This window comes from Lingula anatina, chromosome 1 (assembly GCF_051362555.1).
Source record: "Lingula anatina isolate TDL-2025a chromosome 1, LinAna3.0, whole genome shotgun sequence".
In the NCBI taxonomy this organism is placed as follows: domain Eukaryota; kingdom Metazoa; phylum Brachiopoda; class Lingulata; order Lingulida; family Lingulidae; genus Lingula; species Lingula anatina.
Window position 1 is genome coordinate 16819887 of NC_141767.1, and position 23915 is coordinate 16843801.

General features: G+C 33.0%; 1 protein-coding gene across 17 annotated transcripts; it reads right to left on the reverse strand.

The window, feature by feature from the left end:
* Nucleotides 1–19: 19 nt before the first annotated feature.
* LOC106177080 (EF-hand calcium-binding domain-containing protein 7) lies at nucleotides 20–23589 on the reverse strand. Of its 17 annotated transcripts, XM_086999808.1 has the most exons (21): nucleotides 23424–23589; nucleotides 21978–22141; nucleotides 21688–21753; nucleotides 21343–21488; nucleotides 21051–21137; nucleotides 20401–20530; nucleotides 19655–19741; nucleotides 15229–15315; nucleotides 14229–14291; nucleotides 13406–13489; nucleotides 11768–11868; nucleotides 10812–10950; nucleotides 10412–10521; nucleotides 10096–10253; nucleotides 9599–9732; nucleotides 9096–9244; nucleotides 8756–8878; nucleotides 8317–8406; nucleotides 8059–8166; nucleotides 7606–7712; nucleotides 20–920 (listed from the first exon to the last, which is right to left on the reverse strand). In XM_086999808.1, exons 2-20 carry the CDS (start codon nucleotides 22132–22134, stop codon nucleotides 7638–7640), a joined length of 2094 nt encoding a protein of 697 aa, XP_086855934.1. In that variant the 5' UTR covers nucleotides 22135–22141; nucleotides 23424–23589; the 3' UTR covers nucleotides 20–920; nucleotides 7606–7637. The 17 variants fall into 17 exon arrangements, with proteins under 17 accessions (XP_086855934.1, XP_086855936.1, XP_086855937.1 ...); XM_086999810.1 differs by lacking the exon at nucleotides 19655–19741; XM_086999811.1 differs by lacking the exon at nucleotides 15229–15315.
* Nucleotides 23590–23915: the final 326 nt, after the last annotated feature.

The following is a 23915-nucleotide window of genomic DNA, read 5'->3' on the forward strand; positions in this document are numbered from 1 at the left end:
TCAAAAATTTAACACGTCATGTGGTAAAAATAGTTTATTTACACCAAAATGTACTGAAACTCCTACAAAAGAGTGAAAACAAAAAAAAATTCCAGAAAAGATTCAAAGCCTTTATGACTGTATATCCTAGGAAGAAAATATGCACCTTCCAATTTTCAATACTTTCAAATATAAAATGACGCACTAAATTTTCCTTACATTTGTTACTCCAGTACCATTCAATTTCTGCACCTAATACAAAAAGCAGAACCATCTGAGTCCTTTTTAAAGGTAAACAAATTGCAGAGTCTGACAATGTAATTCAAAGTAACACTGAAGGTGAAAAACAAAATATGTTAATTATGTGCATTTAGCATAGTTAAATCAGTCATGAAGTCCATTAATGGGTCAACAAGCATTTAAAGCTATGGTTCCCCCTTCTACCTATTTAACACTTCTGTGATTTATACATGCTGGGTGTAACATGAAACTTGCAGCAGAACATTTCCTTTGTCACAAATATATAAATATATAAGCCATGAGCTTCAGATTTGCTGTGTGACAGCTTCTTCATTTCCAGATATCCATCCAGGTTTATGAAGCTAAAACTACATAACCACCTCTTAATGCTATTAATTCACTCTATTCCTATATAAAAGATGTGCTGCATGTCATGATGGGATGATTCTAAGACTGAGCAATATGCAAAAACATAGCACACAAGCATATGCCAATTACAGAGTCATACACATACAAATATGTATTGACTATTCTGAATGATATTATAATGACATTAACAATGAAGGTGGGTTACCATCTGACTGAAAATAAAACAATTAACAAAACAATTCAGGATCTTCAACAAAACTTATCAAGGCTGCCTCAGGTAAAATCAACTTGAGCTGGAGAAATGCTGAAGCTAAATAATTGAGACCTGCTGTTTTTTATGTACAGACACAGATGTGTCTGTACATATAGCTATCATCTGCGTCTGTCGTCGCCGTCGTCGCCGTCGCCGTCGTCGCCGTCGCCGTCGCCGTGCACTTTTACCGATAACACGATAAATGGAAAACTGTTTTTTCTTTTGGTATGAAACTTACAGAACTGATGAATATTCATAATACGCAGGTCAAGTTCGAAAATCAGCATGATCGGGTCACTTTTAGGGAATTTATGCTGTTTTTTCACTTTTTTCAGCATATATGCAGCACTGATAACACGATAAGTGGAAAACCATTTTACCTTTTGACTTGAAACTTACAAAACTGATGAATATTCATAATGCGCAGGTCAAGTTCGAAAATCAGCATGATCGGGTCACTTTTAGGGAATTTATGCTGTTTTTTCACTTTTTTCAGCATATATGCAGCACCGATAACACGATAAGTGAAAAACCATTTTACCTTTTGGCTTGAAAGTTACAGAACTGATGAATATTCATAATACGCAGGTCAAGTTCGAAAATCAGCATGATCGGGTCATTTTTAGGGAATTTATGCTGTTTTTTCACTTTTTTCAGCATATATGCAACCCCGATAACACGATAAGTGGAAAACCATCCTACCTTTTGGCTTGAAACTTACAAAACTGATTAATATTCATAATACACAGGTCAAGTTCGAAAATCAGCATGATTGGGTCATTTTTAGGGAATTTATGCTGTTTTTTCACTATTTTTCAGCATATATGCAGCACCGATAACACCATAAGTGGAAAACCAATTTACCTTTTGGCTTGAAACTTGTAGAACTGATAAATATTCATAATACGCAAGTCAAGTTCGAAAATCAGCATGATTCGATTATTGTTAGGGAATTTATGCTGTTTTTTCACTTTTTTCAGCATATATGCAGCACTGATAACACAATAAGTGGAAAACTGTTTTTTCATTTGGCTTGAAACTTACAGAACTAATGAATATTCATAATACACAGGGCAAGTTTGAAAATCAGCAAGATCGGGCAATTTTAATGGAAGTTATCCTGTTTTTTTTTTTTTTTTTTTTTTTTCAATTTTTTCAGCACTTTTATAACACCGATAACATGATAAGTGTAAAAATGTTTTTCCTTTCCTTGGATTGAAATTTACAGAACTGGTGAATATTTATTATACGCAGGTCAAGTTTGAAAATTGGCATGATTGGACTATTTTTACAAAAGTAATGCTGTTTTTTTCCCTTTATTCAGCATACATGCAACACTGATAACGCATTTTAAGGAAAACCAATCAGCCTTTTGTCTTGCAACTCACAGGAGTGATCAATCTGACCAGTATACAGATCAAGTTTGAAAATAAGCTTGATCAGTTAAGTTTTGATGAAGTTATTAGCCTTTTTGTATATAAGTGGTTTTTCTTCAGATTTAATTCTTAAGCATGTTAACAGTCTCATAACGGTACTAATTGGATATGTTAAAGTGTTGTTTTAACATTTTCTGCTTCTTAACAATATTGTTAGTTGATTATATAAAAATGACGGTAAACCTATTATCCTGCATTGTGTAATAAAGTATCAAAAATGGAAAGGAACTCATCATTGCAGTTCGTCAGATTCAATCATTCAGTTTGTTCAGAATCTCCAAATGGAGCTAATTGGACATTATAAATTGTTCTATTGATATTTTTCCTATGTCAACAATTTTCCTAGTTGATCATTTAAAAATGACAGTTATGATGGTTTTATGTAAAAAAAGGTGTTGAAAATGGAAAGAAAATCATTTCAGTACAGTTATCTCTTGTTAACATTTTGGCATTTTGAAAGTGTGACCCTAACTTCCATGTCCTTGGAGACCTTTCCATATCACATTTTCTGAATATCCATGATACTTTTATTTTTTTATAAAAAATTTGATGGTCATTATGCTGTTAAGTATTATGTTATATTGCATGAAAGTTAAAGAAAACCCTATTTTGGACACTGCTGCCAGGATAGCGATTAAGGGAAAACCATGTTACTTATGATAATCAACCTTACTGAAAAGAGTGAAGTGCAGCTTGTGTTGGAAAACCATCGTAATTGTTTTCTGTTTTGAAAGCAATGCAGTACAGTGCTATTTGGTGCAATAAATGTATATGGATAGTAGGCAGTTAATTCAGGGTTATAAAATAATTTGCTTAATTGATTTTCAAGTTATTTCAGGGTTATAAAATAATTTGCTTAATTAATTTTCAAGTGGGTATTAAATGAGATTACATAAACACACATTGAGATTTCATTGTAAAGTCCCATCGGTTTAGCTTTCTTAACTGTGTCACATAATTAGGAATCGATGATTATTATGCAGGTAAATGTTATTTAATATGGAAAATAAGTTTACAAAAAAAAATTTGTGTAACGCTTACATTAATGCTAAAGATGAATAACAGTGCCTTATTATTCTCAAACTCAATAGGGTTATTCATATCATGTTAGTAATTGTACAGCTAGATTAAAAGTTTGAATAGCAGCTTTATTGGTATTTTTTATGTTTTATTTTACATTTTCTTTTAATTTTTTTATGCTGTTTTTTCACTTTTTTCAACATATATGCAACATTAATAACACAATATAAGAAAAACAGCTTAGCCAATTGTCATTATACTCACAGGAGTGGTCAATCTTACAAAAATGCAGGTTGAGTTCGAAAATCAGTGTTATCAGGCCATTATTTTAGAAGTTGTACTGTTTTTTCAAATTTCCTCAGATTCAATTCTTAGGCATGTTAACAGTCTCATTATTGAACTAATAAGATACGTAAAAGTGTGTGTTTGATATTTCCTGCATCTTTACAACATTGTTAGTTGATTATGTAAAAATGATGGTAAACTTGTTATCATGTATTGTGTAATCAAGTGTCCAAAACGGAAATAAACTCATATCATTGCAGTTTGTCAGATTCAATCATCCACATCTGCCATGATGACCATGATGGGAAAACCGTGTTCATTATGATTGTCAAACTTTCAAAAAAGAAACACAGGACTAAAATGCAGCCCAAGTTGGAAAAGCAGTCTAATGGGCTTCTTTTTCTGGAAGTTATTCATTTTAGTGAAATATTCATTATCTTTTTGGCATATTCATTGTGGGACTCGGAGCTCCCATGGACATGAAGCCGGATGGTAATCAAATTTTCTACATGTTCATGCTATTTATAGTCAATAATCAAAAATTGGTGATAATTATTCTATAATTTATTATGTAATGTTACATCAAAATTGACAATAATCTTTTTGCACTGCTACTGCAAACATTATGAAAAGAAAACTGTGTTATTTATTATTATATTTAACTTAAGAGTATGATTTTTAGGATTGGCATGCAGTTCAAATTAGAAAGCCAGGTCAATTGGGTTATCATTTATTATTGAATTTAATGCAATTTTGTGTGAAATTTCATTTTTCTCATTCTGGCACTTTCTAAGTATAAACTTGAACTCTGATGGGCCTGAAGCCTTATGCTTTTACTCTCATCGGTGTTACCTGTTGTGCAAAATTAAAATTTGATGTTGACTGTGCAGTTAAACATAATGTATTATTGCATCAGAAGTTGTAGTCTCCTATTTTGTGGATTATTGTTTTGTGCTCTTCTTAAGTTGTGACTTATGGGCCTGAAAGACCTTTGAGAGGGTCAGTCTATAAATTTCCCTTGGGTATCACTTCGCTAATTTCAGTTATAAAGTAATTTGCCTAATTGATAGGCTACATAAAGCACACTTGTGATTTGAGATTACATAAAGCACACTTGTTGATATTTCCCTGTAAACTCCCATAGGTTAAGCTCTCTGCTAGATTAATAATAAGGAAGCAGTGATAATTATGCAGGTAAATTTTGTTTAATATTGCAAATAAGTTTTATATATATATATATATATATATATATATATATATATATATATATCAAACTGAAAGATTAAAAGTTTGAATAGCAGCTTCATTGGAATTATATTTACCTCTGCCAAGGAGGTTATATTTTCACCCCTGTTTGTCATCAACATAACTCAAAAAGTTATGGACCGATTTTGCGGAAATTTTCAGGAACTGTCAGAAGTGGGCCAAAGAGGACAAAAATCAATAATAATCAACAATTGCTACCTTGGCAGAGGTCTGCACTCTCGTTTCACTTTTTTTCAGCATATATGCAGCACCAATAACACGATAAGTGGAAAACCGTTTTACCTTTTGGCTTGAAACTTACAGAACTGATGAATATTCATAATACGCAGGTCAAGTTCGAAAATCAGTGTGATTGGGTAATTTTTAGTAAATTTAGGCTATTTTTTCTCTTTTTTCAGCATATATACAGCACCAATAACACCATAAATGGAAAACCATTTTACCTTTTGGCTTGAAACTTACCGAACTGATGAATATTCATAATACGCAGGTCAAGTTTGAAAATCAGCATGATTGGGTCATTTTTACTGAATTTAGGCTATTTTTTCACTTTTTTCAGCATATATGCAACACTGATAACACGATAAGTGAAAAACAGATAGGCCAATTGTCATAATACTCTTAGGAGTGGCCAATCTTACTAAAAGGAAGGTTGAGTTGGAAAATCAGCATAATCGGTCCATTATTTTAGAAGTTATGCTGTTTTTTCACATTTCCTCACATTCAATTCTTAGGCATGTTAACAGTCTCATTATTTAACTAATAAGATACGTAAAAGTGTTTGTTTGGCATTTCCTGCATCTTTACAACATTGTTAGTTGATTTTGTAAAAATGATAGTAAACCTGTTATCGTGTATTGTGTAATAAAGTGTCAAAAATGGAAAAAAAATATCTTTACAGTTTGTCAGATTCAACCATTCACTATGTTCAGAATTTCAGAATGGAGCAAGTTGGACATTTATAATTGTTCTATTGATATTTTTGCTTTGACAACATATTTTTGATTGATCATATAAAAATGACAGTAAATTGATTATTTTGCTTTATGTAAAAAAGGTGTTGAAAATGGAAATAAACTCTTTCAATACAGTTTTCTCTTGTTTACATTTTGGGATTTTCAAAGTATGACTCTGAACTCTATAGGCTAGTCACATTTTCTGAATATCTATGATACTTTTATTTTATTATAAAAAAAATTATGGTTATTATGCTGTTAAGCATTGTGTAATATTGCATCAAAATTGAACAAAACCCTATTCTGGGCACTGCCTCTGTAGTGGCGGTGAAAGGAAAACCATGTCACTCGCTCTTCTCACACTTACAGGAAAGAAACATAGGACTGAAATACAGCTTCAGTTGAAAAATTGTCTCATTAGTTAATTGTTTGGAAGTAATACAGGTTTTTTGTGAAAATTTTTATCTTTCACATGTTGCAATTTTCAATGTGGGACTTAGAGCTCCCTTGGGCATGAAGCCCAGTGGTAATCAAATTTTCTTAATGTCCTTGTTTTTAATAGTAGATATTTTAAAATTGGTGGTATTTAATTAGTTAATCATTATGTAATGTTGCATCAAAATTGACAAAAAACCTACTTTGTGCTCTGCCACCATTAATATTATGTAAAGTAAAGTGTTACTTTCTATTTTTTAACTATTCTTACAAAAATGATTCTTAGGATTGACATACAGCTCATATTAGAGAACCAGCTCTATTGGATTATTATTTTTATTAAATTTATGAATTTTTTGTGAAATTTTCATTTTTCTCACTCTGGCACTTTCTAATTGTAAACTTGAACTCTGATGGGCCTGGAGCCTGCTTTTAATTTCATCAGTGTTGCCTGTACGTTGTGCATAATTAAAATTTGATTTTGACTGTGCAGTTAAACATAATGTATTATTGCATCAGAATTGGCAGTCTCCTGTTTTATTTTGTACATTATTGTTTTCTGCTTTTCTTAAGGTGTGACTTATGGGCCTGAAGACCTTTGATAGACAAATTTGTGTGGTCAGTCTGTAAATTCCCCTTGGGTATTCACTAGGCTGTAAACTCATTTGCCTAATTAAGCGGCCATTAAATGAAATTTCATAAAGCACACTTGTTGATATTTCCCTGTAAACTCCCAAAGGTTAAGCTCTCTGCTAGATAACATACTGTCCATAATAAGGAAGCAGTGAATAGCAGCTTCATTGGAATTATATTTTTGTTGTTTTCTTTTTAATTTTTTCTCCAACACTGGCATTTTTAAGATGTGATTTTTAACTCCCATCCACCTGAGGCTCTGCACATTTTCAGTATTTCCACATAAGCAGTTGTATTGGTATTTATGTCTTTAAACACGCTGTAATATTATTTTATGCACTGTCATCATTTTTCATATATTGGGACTTTCATCATGTGAATTTTAACTCTCATGGTCCTGAAACTGTAATCTTATTGAAGGGGTGGATTGAAACCATTTTCTGGGTCTCCTGGAAGACAGTCAGATTTTAAAGTTAATATTTACGGGTTTCTGTTGGAAGACCATCAAAATGGAGGATGGATCAACAAAGATACTTTGGAATACTGTCAGAAAATATCTTTGGATCTGCTCCTGTTATTGACCATGTTACCTGTTGTGCATGATTAAAAATCAGTGTTGACTGACTGTGCTATTATAAGCATATATTATTGCATCAAAATTGACAAAATGACCTATTTTGCATCTTTTTTTTCCCTGTTTTTTGTCTGTACATTTGACAGCTTTGCTGCCTTGTTTTTTATATTTGTCCTATGGAGCTAAAGAGATTATTTCAATATACTCTCGGCACAGTGAAAGAACCATTCCTTCTTCTCATCTGTTGGTAGAATGTGATGACCATGCTGAAAGAGAGAAGGATGAAAGTAAAAGTTATGTTCAAATATGAAACAGAAATGCCAGAGTATTAAAGCCTTCAGGATAATAACAAGATCATTAAAACATTTAAAATAAATGATACAAGTCAGTTTTTCTTTATTGCTGTACTTGATTCTTTCAATGTGAAATTATTTTTCTGGCACACTATACTGCAGACTGTGTGCGTTCGTTTCAACTTTTATATATAGTGGTACATCCTTTTATATTGTACTCGAAACAAGTTCTCATCCTGGTATATATACATAACATTCAAGACTCCACCTGTCCTCATTGTGTCAACTTCAATTGTATATCCTATTGTATAGTACTTACAACAAGTTGTCCAGCTGGTACATCAATATCACACTCCAGGCTAGGCCTGTCTGTGCTGCTATTTGTACTCTTGCTGCAGTCCAGCCTCACCAAGGTCTTGCTAGATGTCTTCAAAAGTAAAGAAATAAAGACTTATCACCAATATTAACTTGAGGAGCTCAAATGACTTTATTTCCATTATTTAAAAGAGAACTTATTGCAATGCTGTTCAAAATAGAATTTAATGAGCTTCCCTCAAAATCCTTAACTCTGTCTCACCTTATTTTCTATCACAAGTGACACCCTATGATTGCTGGTATAAGAATGGACCAACACATCTCTCGTACTTTTGATCCTGTTGGCCTCACCCTACATAAAAAACAAAAAATATAAGAAATACATTTGAGGGACAATTTATGAAGAATTACAATATGATAAACCACATGAAGGATAACGCTTATTTATCTTTCCACTTATCAGGGATAAGACTTTTTGGCTCCCAAAAGTCAGAATCTGCTAATTGTTGGGAAAATCTTATTACTGTTGTGAGCACCAACACCACCCAAAAAGTCGGAAATCCACCATTAGTTGGAAAAATCTCACCCCCTACTTAAACCTCTAGGGGTGTCATTGGGAAAGCAAGGTTGAAAGAATATGGCAAAATCAAAACTTTTGTAAAAAATAAAGTTCTCACAGATGGGCACGAGTATCAATCTACCTTGCTGACAACAGATTGGCAGACAGCTGAATTTAATGCAGAACCTCCATCTTTGATACCAGTCACTTTGAGCTCTGCATCTGAGCAGTCCTCTGTGTATACTTCCATCAAAAAGGGACACGCCTGTTGAGAAGATGAAATCAATTATAAAGATATCTTTCTCTTTTTATAAGAATTTTTTACATTGTTTTTAACGAATTCATGCAGCAGTATCACTGCTTATTTCACCTTAATTTGAGAACTGATGAATGTTACAATACTAATTCACTTACTTTGCCATACTACAGTATTTCCAATTATCAGTGTTACATTCTTCATACTGGCTTTAAAAGAGACTCACCTCATCCAAAATTAACTCCTTGTTGTATCCCATGCTCTGCAAGGTTACCCACAAGTCCTCCGTATCACCCTCGTTGTCATCTGCTTCCATCTGGTTGAGATCAACAAAGCCTTTTCTGGTAAGTTCTCCTTTCTTGATTTCAACATTGTCTGAAATTTTTAACATCAACAGCACCTTATTTTGTAAATCCATTTTATTCCACAATTTTGAATTATTTTCCATGCCATGCACTTACCAAAGACAAAAAGAACAGACAATTAATATCAGCAGTTATTGACTTCGGTTAATTCTCATGTAAGGCCCCATTCAGAATAGGGGACTAACTAGTCTGAAGGTCACTATGGCCGACCCATTTGATTACTTCCCCACAGGATATCTATTCGGTGTCTATTAGCAGATTAGACAACAAGCTTAGTAGTGGGTCACCATATTTCACCCTCGGACTAGTTAGTCCCCTATTCTGAATGGGGACTAATACTTTCATTATAGAATTACCAGCTCACCTTCCACCACCTCCCACTCCTCGTCAGCCACCTCCTCACCACTTGTCCTCACGTTATACAAGTTGAACTCACTCCGACTTAGCAATCCATTTCCATCCAGATCAGCCATTTCAAATATGTCAGACAGAACATCCCTGTATAAACGAGCAAACAAACAAAAATAAACAAATAAATGTGCAAACATACTTGAAGGAGCATTCAATGGAAATTTTCAACTACAAAGGGACTGAATTTTAATTTTTCTGGTGCCTTGCATGAAAGTGGGCACCCAGAAATATCTGAACAATATGCAACTGATAATTCAGACTAGTTATCTTCCTTTTTCAAAACAAAAGATCTTAATGTTCTTTTTGATCAAAATTCTTTTTATGGAGTTCAGGTGCAGTTTCTGAAAGTTCTAGTTACTGAATATCTCATCTCATCTCAACAGATTGCAGAACAAATATTCAGTCTTTCATTGATAATATCAGGCATAATTATGTGGACATGTGACGTACCTAAATGCTTTGGTCAACACATATTTGTCATCCGGGTCCTTCCTGATCAGTTTGGTCTCTGCTTTGGGGGCAGTTTTCCTCTTCCTAAGCCTGCATCCAGTAGTGAAAGGCAGTAAACTATACTTGCCTTTTTTCAAATCACATCGCACACAGTATTTCTGAAACAATTAATAAGCATTTCCGTAACTCCAGTATACCTTTCAACCGATAATAAATAAGTAAATGCAAAAATGCCAATGGAAAGACAACAAATTGTCAGGTAAGGCCATGTGAAGTATTACTTGTAAAATAAGAATTAACCCCTTTCAAAACTGACCCCTTTGGTATCTCTCTGCTCTGTAAAAGTGACCAGTCTGTGGCCAGCAGAGTCAGGTTTGTCTCTAAGAATGAACAGAGCCGTGTCCACAGGGGGGCCCTTCCTGTCCTCTGAAAGGAAATGGAGTACCACAATCAGATATCAAGCTCAAAAACATATTACCAAGTAATTCAAATGAATATGGCAAATCTATCATACCAAATATAATTTACAGGCACATCTATTACAATTAAAAGTCTGACCCAAGAAGGACATATTGGATCACCACTTTGTCCATAATCCTGCAAATCTATGTTGTTATATTTTCATACAAATTAATTGTCTTATTACAACTACATGTACAACTAGGAAATTTTTGTGTGAAGAATGGCTTAAAGCGGAATACATAGAAACAACTCACCATCTGGATGAAGAACAACTGGTTCTATAGTAAACCAAACACTTGTTTCACAGGTAAGATTGAGCGTGTACTGATGACTAATGATGGATCCATCCTCTTCAAGGAAGAAACAACCCTTGCTGTGTAACTTGGTCCAGTCCTGCAAAGTATCCAGCTGACATTGAAATAATTTATTCAAATTACAGAGATGTGAAAAGCAACTCAGAAGAATACTGCAATGCTCTTTTTTTTTTTTTTTTAGCTCTATTCTGCACAAATTTAAAGAAAGACTTAGAAAAACTAGCACCAGTTGGCCAAATATACCCCTGCCTAATACTTATTTACTGACTATTAACTGATACCTCGAATTAGCCTTTCATTCCAGACTGCCTAAAGAGAACTAGCTATGAAAACAGAAAAAGGGATATGCAAGAATCGGATAACCCAATATTTGTTTATCTCAACTAATGTAAGCTTAAGTGGCCAATTTGCGTGATCTTTTATGTGAGGAGGTAGGATTGGGGAGAGAATTGATTGACACTTCAGCAGTGTGGCTGTTTTGCAGTTAGCACTCTGTAGGAATTGACATTTTTGTGACACCCCTTTGTGTGTTTATGACAGTTCAGACACCACTTAGTATAACAACGTCAAGTTACTCATAGATGTTCAGTGATTTTGTGGAGGACATTAAGCTTTCCAGGATAAAAGAAATAATTGACATCCACAGAAAGCCAGCAATGTGAGTTTTATCACCGTTTTGTTGTAGAAGTTAGTTTAACTTTCTTAATGCAGTTAAAATTGTTTGTAACACTACATTTTAAGAAGACTTATTATGTTTTTTTTTTTTTAGTCAGAACCACTGGACTACAAGTACATGCGTATCTGATGCTGGTTACTGAAATAAACATACACAATATTAACCAAGACTTCATTGTTTTAACTTAAGATCTGTGGGACCTTACAGGATATACACTTACACTTAGTTTCTTTGGCTCTTGCAGTCTGGTCTTCAGATTTGCAACTGGGGGCATTGTTTTTTCCTCTACTTTCTTAGTTCTTGGTGAGGGTTTAGGTTGGTCTGAAATTGTAAAATTTTGCTCCTGTACATCACTGGCCATTGTATAAAAATCTAGACTCAGATTTTTCATTAAACATAACATTCAATCTCAGTTCTCACGCCTTCTAATGAAATTTATAATTTCCGAAGAACACTAAATGAAATAACTAATTTGAATGAATATATTAAATGATAATAATTAACATAGTATAACGATTTAGTACAATAGTTTGAATTATCATGGAAAAAGTTGCAAATCATAACTGAAAGTAAAAATTCAGTTTGGTTATATTCACAATGATTGTTAGTAAGAGCATTATTTGATTGTATATTGACTTGCTTGCTGGCAAAGTTAGTGGATGGTTTGTGCAAACTGGAATGAAAAGCTTTGACAATAGAACGCAATTCCAATATGAAGCTTACAAACATGTCAAAGTCTTAAAGGCAAAGGGTTAAGCATTACACCTGAAAAGAAATTAACACCAAGAAATGGGTTATTGTGCTTCACCATCACCATCTTCTAAGCTGATAAAACTGTAGGAGTCTGGTGTTTATGCTATCTGTTCTTCCATTCTATAAGATTTCTATCAATGTTCTACGATCATTCTATGATTCAAAGCAGTTTTTGCCAAAAGGGTCTTTTTGCAAATGGTGTGGGTACACACAGGGATTTTTTTTTTTTCAAAATGCAAATAGGCTTTTGACCTGCAATGAATTCTGGTCTTAATACGGCCAAAAAGATTATAGAAATAATTCCATTAGTTATCTTAATTAAACTCATTTTATCCATCTCTGTAAATTAAAAAATGTGTTAAATTTATAGAAGTTTTGTGAAGTAGAGCTTCTGTCATTCAACTCTCTAATCAAATCTCCACACGAGTTTTTTTTAGTTAAAAAACTGAACTTAAATCAAGCATCTCTCTGAACAAACTTCCATGCAAAAATCAATTCTTTTAGTTATAAAATCCACAGATTATTTGAAAGAAAAAAGATTATGCAACATATCAGTGATTATAATTCACATATCAACCTGCATGCATTATTTCTATCAGATGAAATTATGAGCATGTCATTAGCAAGAATGTTATCAATGTGCACAATAATATGCCAGTCTCTTATCATATCAGAAATTCAATATATATATATCAGTTTATAATCATGGAAATGTGCAATTGATTTTGTGCACATAAGTTATCCTATCTGTTTCTAGGCATGCAATTCATCAAAGGGGTTCAGAAACTGTGTAAGCAAGATGGTCATTGGAAAAAAAAACTGAGACAGAAAAAAGTAAAAAAAACTGTTAATGTTATGAAGAGAAAACTAAGGCAAAGTATAAGACAGAAAACTAAAGCCAATGTGGTTAGATAATCTTGTGGAGGGTAAGCCACATGAGGTACGGAGCACAACCCACAGAAAGGTAACTGGATTGACCGAGTGATAGCATAGGGCCAGTTTTTACTGTGCTGATATCATTTGTAATGTGTTACTAAAATTTATCTCAGAATTAAGCGCCTTGTTCCAACTGCTTAGGTGCATCCCAAAGAAAAGCATGCATTACCTGTCGAGGGCTCAGAGTCCAACTTAGCCATGTCTAGGCTGAGTTTTCTTGGTTTGGGCTTTGGTGGGGTAACCTTTTTTGATTCTTTAAAAGAGATAATAGTAAAAGACATATAAAGACATAGAAAAGAATGAAAAAGTCCTACAGATATGTATCAAAGCTAATGAAAGGAGGGGAAGTTTTAAATTGTGACAATGAATATGATTAACCATTGATTGTCCAATTAGAAGCAAATCTATTTTAGCTGGGACAAACTGTAAGTTACTCTCCTGAGAGAACGAATGCATAATATGTTGCCTATGTTAACTAACAAGCCTAAAACAAAATAAACTTATTGAGAGGTACAGCATGAAAAGAAAAGTAGAGAACAGAGTTAAGAAAGCTCAGTTTGAGATGCAGAGAAAAAAAAATCTTCAGTAAATCTCTTTAGTTTTCTGAAAGAATTAATTAAAATATACTGTCATCTCTACAATGGGGTAAAATGGATGATCACAATTATAAATTAATATTTTCAAAAAGTGATCATATTATGGAAGCTTCCACATATAGCTTCTTTTTTATAGTTTACGATTTTGGCTTCAAATTCTGTTCTCTAACCTAACTGCCTCATGCGAAATATTTTATTTTCTAGGTCCACCTTCAAAGAAAATTTCAAAAACTTTGAAATTTGCTTTAAAACAGTTTATAAAACAGTTTAAACTTTTTCAGTATTTAAGCCAAAGTTACATACTGGGGGTAAGAGTTAGGAATTCTATGATTCTGACAACAGGTATGTAAAATTGAAACTTTTCCAAATTTCAAAATTTAAAAGAAAGCTGCTTACGCTTTCCAGGCACTACAATGTCACAGTTGTCTGAATCTTCAGAGTAGCCTGCCTCACTGACACCTAAAGAGAACACACCCTAATGCTACATTACTCTTTTCTCAAGTAAATGCCTTAAAACACAAGATAAGTTTGTCTGACAAATGTTGATAAAGAATTGGTTTTCATGGTCATTCCTAAATATAAAACTTAACTTCTGACAAAGGCGTAAACAGGGTCTGCTCTATAACATGAACCTGAGACACACTGTTTCAAATTTAAAATGATTAAAAAACCAGAAGCTGGTTTGGATACTCAAGAAAACATACATTTGTCTGACAAACTATGAAATAAATTAAAATAAATATTTTATAGACATCTATATTTCCAATTCAGATTGTGAATTTGAACCATAGCAGAAAAGCTACCTAATATTTCAAAAAAATTATCAAGTGCAGTAAAAATTTATTAGTCCCACTCATGAAAAGTGATACAGCACTTTGTTAAAGCTTATATAATCCAAAAGCCTGCAAGACCCACTTTCAAAAACAAACAAGTGAAATATTCATAGAACAAAGTAAGCAAAATTGTTAGGCATTAGAAAGAAATAAAAGGGTAAACCTGAATACCATATTAGATGGATTTTAATACAATGAATACATCTAATATTGCGATATACATTTTGACATTTTCAAGCATAAAAAAAGTGGGAAGTTACTTCTTTTAACTACTTCTCTAAGCACAAAAAAACCTCAAAGCCAATTCATTGGATCAATTCAGAATTTAAGCCTTCTAAGTGGCTGTAAATTTCTAAGACTACTATCCAAATTGTACAAAATAAAAACAGTAAGAAAATCCAAACTTTCTTGACACAACAAAAACAATCAATTTGTGTCTGTTAAATTCTGGCCTACCAAATAAAGAACTACGTAAGTCATGCAAGATAGCTATTAATAATCTTTGCTATAGCTCATGCAAAACTAGCCTCCCGCAACAGCAGCTGTGCCTAAAACGACCTAACCTTGACTTGGTCTCTCTATAGCTGCCTTTATAGGTTTTGATTTTAAAGGGGAACTGTCTGGCCTCGTATTTTTAACATTCTTGGTTCCTACAGAAAAAACAGAATCAGAAAAATAGGAAGTGATGAAAAGAAAAAAACACCAGGAGAACGTTCATTTGCGAAAAGAGCACAACCAAACACTGTTATAGATGGCAGAGTAATATGAAACACTGAAGCGAAATATGTTGGCAATTAGACATTTTGCTGTTCAGAACATACTGAACCCTGCAATATTCCAGGATCATTTTCGCTTTTTTTAAATATATATTCCAACTTCTGCATCATCCACATAGCAAAACAGATAGCAAAAGAAAGCAACACCAGTGTTGGCAGTAATCCTTGAAAGCTGCAATATACAATAAAACAGTGGCACATGGCAATGGGTGGGAACATATTAACTAGCAACATTCTATATATATATATATATATATATATATATACTATCTCACACTGTATGGCTCCCTAGAAGTGACATTAAGCAAATGGTGATGGACAGTCTGACAGCCAGTTTAAAACACTCAAGAACTGGCTGCAGTGTAAGGCAAAACTCAGATATATACAAACTGCAAAAAAAGCAAAATCAGCAATGTCAAGCAAGATGTTTTCTTACTCTCTGAAGTTTGTTCTGGGTTTTCACCAGCTAAAACAAGATATAAAAGTTGATTAATGTCTAAACTCTGTAAGTAAATGTAAATTTATAGGTTGGTTTATGTTCCATTTATGTGAAAATCTGATATTCTTTCTCTCTGCATACTGCATTAAAAATCCAATACTGATGTGAAAATCATTTTAAAAAGGAAAAAATCTGCATACCAGCTTATAGACTTCCATGACATGACATATGGGTTCATATATGATTTAAAAAATTTTTCTTACTACTTCGCTTCTCATCTCCTGTTGCACTTCTAAGTGAAGTTTGGGACCCACTTTTCTTGACTAATAGCTTTTCTTCTATCGAAAATGACAAAATCATATAAAAAATCCGAAAAGTATCCTTCACCTGTCAAGTGACACAAAAATGAAGCAAGCTTTGAAAAAAAGATTTATGAAATACTTTTGCCGGTTGATCACTTGTTAACAGCTTTGACTTATATTACAAGTTAAAAAATAATCAGAAAGTGGGAAAAATTCAAGTGGCAATTTCCACATTATTTTCTTACTCTTCTTATCGCCCTTAGCAGACCGTACTGATGCACGTGATCCCATTTCCTTGGAATCCACTTTATCACCATTTGTCACAGATTTAAGAGAGGTCTGAGACCCCATTCTCTGTGAATCCTCTTTATCACCTATAAAATTGCACATTCATGAATATTCCAAATCAAATTTTAAATGGAAATAAAATATAAATAATTACTTTATATATCTTTTTATTTTATGGGCTAATGCTTGGGTTGAAGGATTTGAAAAAAAATATATTTTTCAAAAATTAAAATGGGCACATCTGATAGGATCCATTGTAGATCCTTTTAATTTATAGTGTTTATCTTTCAATGCCACATCCTTACTCTTCTTCTCTTCTGATCTAAGTGAAACCTGTAATCCCATTTTCTTGGTATTATCATTATCATTTTTTTGACTCAGAGATTTTAAGGAGGTATGGGACCCAATCCTCTTTGAATCCTCTTTATCACCTATAAAATTATAAATTCCTTATTATTCCAGAAATTCCCTTTGAGTTTTTATGATACCTTTTTTTACCTTTACTAAGTGAGTGAACTATTTCCAAATTAAAAAAAACAACATTTTTTGAATTTCCCCAAGGTGTAAAAACCAATGCCCCTAACTAAAAATTACACAAAGTGTCTTTGCTCTTTACTTCAAGCTAAGGAGAAGACATCAAAAGCCAATATCACCATCACCTTATTCATGAATTTTTCTAAACTAAACAACTGCAAATTTTCATCAGGGCCTAGTAATCAATACCTCATCTTAATACTTATTTTTTTATATTAGTTATCATTAAGTTTAAAAAAAAATGGATTCCTTTTTCTTTTAGTCCTCTTTACTGCCTACAAAATGTTTTCTAAAGTCACAATTTATCATGCACCAATAAATCAAAAATATTCTCAAATCATTCCCTTACTCTTGACGCCATCCTTAAAAGACGTAAGTGATGCTTGTGATCCTGTGCTGGGTATCTCCTGGTTCTTATTATCCTCATCTGGCTGTTTCTCAACTTTGGTATTAAATGTATGAAAAACATATAATATACCCTAAGCATTATAATATACCCTAACATATTTCCAACATATTTTCCACAGTAAGCAGTAGAAAATTAGTAGAACCACATAATGACTGGCTGATAAATAATGATATATATATATATATATACTATCTCACACTGTATGGCTCCCTAGAAGTGACATTAAGCAAATGGTGATGGACAGTCTGACAGCCAGTTTAAAACACTCAAGAACTGGCTGCAGTGTAAGGCAAAACTCAGATATATACAAACTGCAAAAAAAGCAAAATCAGCAATGTCAAGCAAGATGTTTTCTTACTCTCTGAAGTTTGTTCTGGGTTTTCACCAGCTAAAACAAGATATAAAAGTTGATTAATGTCTAAACTCTGTAAGTAAATGTAAATTTATAGGTTGGTTTATGTTCCATTTATGTGAAAATCTGATATTCTTTCTCTCTGCATACTGCATTAAAAATCCAATACTGATGTGAAAATCATTTTAAAAAGGAAAAAATCTGCATACCAGCTTATAGACTTCCATGACATGACATATGGGTTCATATATGATTTAAAAAATTTTTCTTACTACTTCGCTTCTCATCTCCTGTTGCACTTCTAAGTGAAGTTTGGGACCCACTTTTCTTGACTAATAGCTTTTCTTCTATCGAAAATGACAAAATCATATAAAAAATCCGAAAAGTATCCTTCACCTGTCAAGTGACACAAAAATGAAGCAAGCTTTGAAAAAAAGATTTATGAAATACTTTTGCCGGTTGATCACTTGTTAACAGCTTTGACTTATATTACAAGTTAAAAAATAATCAGAAAGTGGGAAAAATTCAAGTGGCAATTTCCACATTATTTTCTTACTCTTCTTATCGCCCTTAGCAGACCGTACTGATGCACGTGATCCCATTTCCTTGGAATCCACTTTATCACCATTTGTCACAGATTTAAGAGAGGTCTGAGACCCCATTCTCTGTGAATCCTCTTTATCACCTATAAAATTGCACATTCATGAATATTCCAAATCAAATTTTAAATGGAAATAAAATATAAATAATTACTTTATATATCTTTTTATTTTATGGGCTAATGCTTGGGTTGAAGGATTTGAAAAAAAATATATTTTTCAAAAATTAAAATGGGCACATCTGATAGGATCCATTGTAGATCCTTTTAATTTATAGTGTTTATCTTTCAATGCCACATCCTTACTCTTCTTCTCTTCTGATCTAAGTGAAACCTGTAATCCCATTTTCTTGGTATTATCATTATCATTTTTTTGACTCAGAGATTTTAAGGAGGTATGGGACCCAATCCTCTTTGAATCCTCTTTATCACCTATAAAATTATAAATTCCTTATTATTCCAGAAATTCCCTTTGAGTTTTTATGATACCTTTTTTTACCTTTACTAAGTGAGTGAACTATTTCCAAATTAAAAAAAACAACATTTTTTGAATTTCCCCAAGGTGTAAAAACCAATGCCCCTAACTAAAAATTACACAAAGTGTCTTTGCTCTTTACTTCAAGCTAAGGAGAAGACATCAAAAGCCAATATCACCATCACCTTATTCATGAATTTTTCTAAACTAAACAACTGCAAATTTTCATCAGGGCCTAGTAATCAATACCTCATCTTAATACTTATTTTTTTATATTAGTTATCATTAAGTTTAAAAAAAAATGGATTCCTTTTTCTTTTAGTCCTCTTTACTGCCTACAAAATGTTTTCTAAAGTCACAATTTATCATGCACCAATAAATCAAAAATATTCTCAAATCATTCCCTTACTCTTGACGCCATCCTTAAAAGACGTAAGTGATGCTTGTGATCCTGTGCTGGGTATCTCCTGGTTCTTATTATCCTCATCTGGCTGTTTCTCAACTTTGGTATTAAATGTATGAAAAACATATAATATACCCTAAGCATTATAATATACCCTAACATATTTCCAACATATTTTCCACAGTAAGCAGTAGAAAATTAGTAGAACCACATAATGACTGGCTGATAAATAATGACATTTTACGTAAGTGCCATTTGCAAACTACACCCCACCTTTATTGTTCTAAGAACACAAAGGGAATACATAAAATTTGCAAAAAAAAAAAAAAAAAAAAAAAAAAACATTTTCACATACATTGCATGTTTAATATACATTAAATCATATATAATTGTAAATGTTTGATTGCTGACACCTTCTCTGGGTTTCTCTTGCTCAGAATCTTTTTCAGCTGTACTGCCTTCTGTATGGTTTGTGTCTTCAACAGACTTTGTCTCTTCTCCTGCAAAATGACGTACATCCACAAAATAATAAAATAATATTAAAGCATATCTTTGACATGATTTTTCCATTTGTTTTCTGAAAATATAGGTGTTTATTCCTACGTCTTCTCATTAAAACAAATCTTGCAGTTTGATTTACCATGGTATTTGACGAGGGGCACACTCAAAAACAAAACATGATTACTGATATTTGAGATAAAAATATTCTGTAAGACCAAACACATTTGCATAGTACTAGGGTGAAGATGGTTTTCAGCAGTTTCCTGTTATTGCTGAAAAGGTAATAAAACTTAACTCACATCGAAGATCATTGCTGCATTTAAACAAGATATAAGTAAAATCTATCGCAATTAATCTTTCTTTGATAGCATATCAATAATTCTTCATTTTCTTCAATTGACTGTTTAAAAAGCGACTTTTTTTGATAAAATAAATAAAATTCATTAAGTGTATAAAAATCACAACATTCTAAGTGTTATGTATTTGAAAAAATAATCAAATGAAAATATAATAAATATATAATATTTTTTAATTGAAAAACACCATAAAGTCCAGAATATTTTAAGGCATCCATTTTCTCCATCGGAATAATAAAAAACATAAAGTGCCCATCATAAAGGTTGTTTTGCCTTTTCATATTCTTGAACTGTATTCATACCAGTTTCTTTTTCTTTCTCCTTCTCTGATGCCATTTGACTTGATTTCTTTGGATTTTTCATTTTTCTCTCGAGCTTCTGTTTGGCTACTTTCTTACATTCTTCCGTGGTTGAGAGCACCATCTTGCTGAACTGAAAAATTATCACACAAACGGTTACAATTTGAAGAACATTTTCATATTCTTCTAACAAAATCTCAAAGGGACACTCCATGGGATTCTCCCACCAAAATAAATTTTCCTGGAGAGCAATTTTCTCCTACTCAAGAATCATTGTCTGACCCCTCCCTGTCAAGCACATTGCCTTGTTTTCTCACAAGAAAATGGTGGGTGTTTTGTATTGCAGCCCTGTTGTTTCGAGCTGGCAATGGCTACCCAAGGAAGCTACAGATACATTTTTATCTTAAGTGTTTTACTGTCCTCATAGCCTGAATAAGGAAATACAAGAAGATTTACGGGACATGAAAATGACTGTGGGGAATTTTCAAATGCATGGAAAGAAATTCTAAATCCATTTTGGTGGGAATTCCCATGAAGTAGCCCTACAACATGTTAAGAAACAGTGAACCATTTATTAAAAACCAATTTAATTGTCAGTCTAAAATACAGTAAGTTAACACTCTTAAATTACAGTACAGCATCAGCCCACTTACCTCTTTGTAGTCCAATTTTCCATCTTTATTTTCATCTACTTCTTCTATCATGGCCTTCACCTCTGATTCTGTCATCTTTTCTCCTTTCTAATGTGAAATTGGGATAGGAATTATTTTTATTTAATAAGTGAGTGAAATCAAAAAAATCTGTAAAGGGTTTTATCAGTTACAGTATAAATGCAAAACAGTTTACTAGATTCATTAAAACAACATTTCATAAATACCCACATGTAAAATCTCTAAATATATTTTTCAGGTCCTTTATGAAAATTTTCATTCAATTAAAACTTACTGTAGTTAAAACCTTGAGCAATTCTTTGTGTGTTATGAAGCCATCTCCATTTAGGTCAATCTTCTTGAAAGCTTTCATCAAGTCATCTTCTGATGTGACAGGAATTTTCTCACAAATGTGACAAAAGTCATCAAATGTTAAGGCAGCTGAAAAGCCAAGCATGCACTCTACATCCTTTTTTTTCAGAGCAATTTTTCATAATTAAAAAAAAACTTATGCAATACAAATTAAATTTTATTTTCTAAAATGGATTTTTGTCAAGTTATGTATAATTAAAAAAACTAAAAACAGAAAACGAATTCTGAGCAAAGTTAAGTATGTATGTGAATTATAAGTGATCCATACTTGTTTCTTCTTTCCAATATTTATCCAAAATTCGCTTTGAAGGATTTCTGCCTGTTTGCTGAAGAACTAAAAACAAATTGCCACATTAGATATAGGTTTTATTTAAAGTTTATATACATATCATATATATATATTCATACTTGTATTTTACTTATCATTTAAATGTCCTCTAAATAAATGATAAGAGGATCTCTGCAAAACACTTTCTCAATTTTTTTTCAAATTTCCAAACACTTATTATGACCTGAACAGTTTATAAAATAGGTTTTGCCACTGAAAATAAAACTCACCCTGCTGGAGTTTACTTCGAGATGTAATTTTATCATCTGTGTCATCAAACACAGTAAAATAAGCCGCTTTGCATTCATAAATTAAATCTTCCTTCTTGGATTCTGCAGATGAAGCCCTCCTGCCTGAAGAGGGTCTACTGCTAGATTTTCTGGACATTCTGTGTCTGTAAACGTGAAATTTGTTCTAAGTTTTACTGAATTTCATGTACTAGAATCACAACAAAATAAGCCCCTTGATTCAAAATATCCAGCTTTACTTCAGTAACATTATAGCTATATAATATATTTATTTTCATTTGCAGGTGCTGGATATCACGATGGGGGGGGGGGGGGGGGGGGGGGGGGGGGGGGGCTGTTTGCTCCCCACACCCTCCCTCCCTCTCCTCTTTCTCCCTTTGTCATGGTGGGTCTTTGATATGTTATTTCGACCACAATGATATTTTTAAAATGGGCGTTAGGGCAATTAAACACAAATAATATGTGTTCTGCATTAACTGATTGTTCTTGCAATCTATCATCTGCATTTATGTTGTAGTTAGAACGTAAGATACATGCAATGTTATTTGACGTTACGGGGTCCGCCACATAGATAAACGTCCCAATAAAATATTCGCCCCGATAGATACGTCTCTATACATACACGTCTCAATAGATTTACGTCTCGTTAAATTTACGTTCCGATAGATCCACCAACGGATTCCTATAAACCCACGTATCTTTAGATCCAGGTACTGCTAGATCCATCTATCTGACATCGTAATCGGCTAAAAGGCCCATATCAACTTGCGTTGTGAACTTTAGAACACATTTTTATGTTCTTTTTTGTTTTGTTTTGTTTAGAACACATTTACATGTAAATTCAGAACACTTTTTACGTGTTCGAATGTTGCATTTTGAGAACGCTTTAAACAGTGTTCTGACGCTAGAACAGTAATTAAGCGTTGTGAAATATAGAACACACTTTTGTTCTTTTTATGTTCTTTCACTGAGTATTGTGTGAAAACGATCTAGTAGAATAATATATTGCTGACTGCGTACTGCCGTTTTAAAGAAGTGAATTTTATGTACTGAGTAGTAGCCTATACCAACTATTTCGAGCAATAGTGTACCTGTAATGGATCTATCGGTATTTGGATCTAAAAATACGTGGATCTATAGGTATGCGGATTTAAAGGACGTGGGTTTATGAGGACGTCATATCTATAGGAACGCAAATATATAGGACAGCAGAAAAAAATCGGATCTATCGGTATTTAAATCTAAAAAGACGTTTTTTCCGTTTTTCCTATATGTATCTATCGGTAACGGGAGTATAGGGACGTGTAATATTTTGGGACTAAATTTTATCCGTACGTACCCGACGTTACTATGTACAAATCAGTGCATAACTGCACATAACTGGTATTTTCATCACTTCCATGAAAACTTTACAGAACATTTACTTACCGCTGTTGTATTATATTTATAAGACGTAAGAATTGTCTGGTTCAGCCCATATTATCAGTCATTTACATTCAAATATCAACCTTAGAATCATCATCTACTGTTTGTTGTTGCTGCGCAAAAGATGTGCGCAGGTGTTCCAAGACAAGCCCAACAGTAACCTGCACTCTGTCCTAAATTTTACTTTTGTCTGACAAAAAATTTTAAACCAACTGCATCCCCTGTATAAAAATTGTGTTGCTGATTTTCAGCAACGACTTGTGTGGATGATTAACAATTGTTACTTTGGGAGTATCAGCCGTTTCATGCAACAATTAAAAATGATAGCTCTTTTCAGTTATTTTGTGTGTTCTCTACTTGCTAATCTACTGTTACATACCCAGGGGCCTCTCTGATTGTCTGCAGATTGTTTTTGAACGATTTAATGCCATTTTTACTCATTTAAAATAATGCATTTCTTGGGATAGATTATTTTAATGAACTGATGTAGTTTTT

Coding starts and splice junctions, on each gene's coding strand:
- LOC106177080 (XM_086999808.1), bottom strand. CDS start 22,134: ATGTCCAGAAAATCTAGCAGTAGACCCTCTTCAGGCAGGAGGGCTTCA. Junction 19,742..20,400: donor GGAGAAAGAAAAAGAAACTG/GTATGAATACAG, acceptor GTCATTTTGCAG/GAGAAGAGACAAAGTCTGTT. Junction 13,490..14,228: donor CATTGTAGTGCCTGGAAAGC/GTAAGCAGCTTT, acceptor TCTCTTTTAAAG/AATCAAAAAAGGTTACCCCA.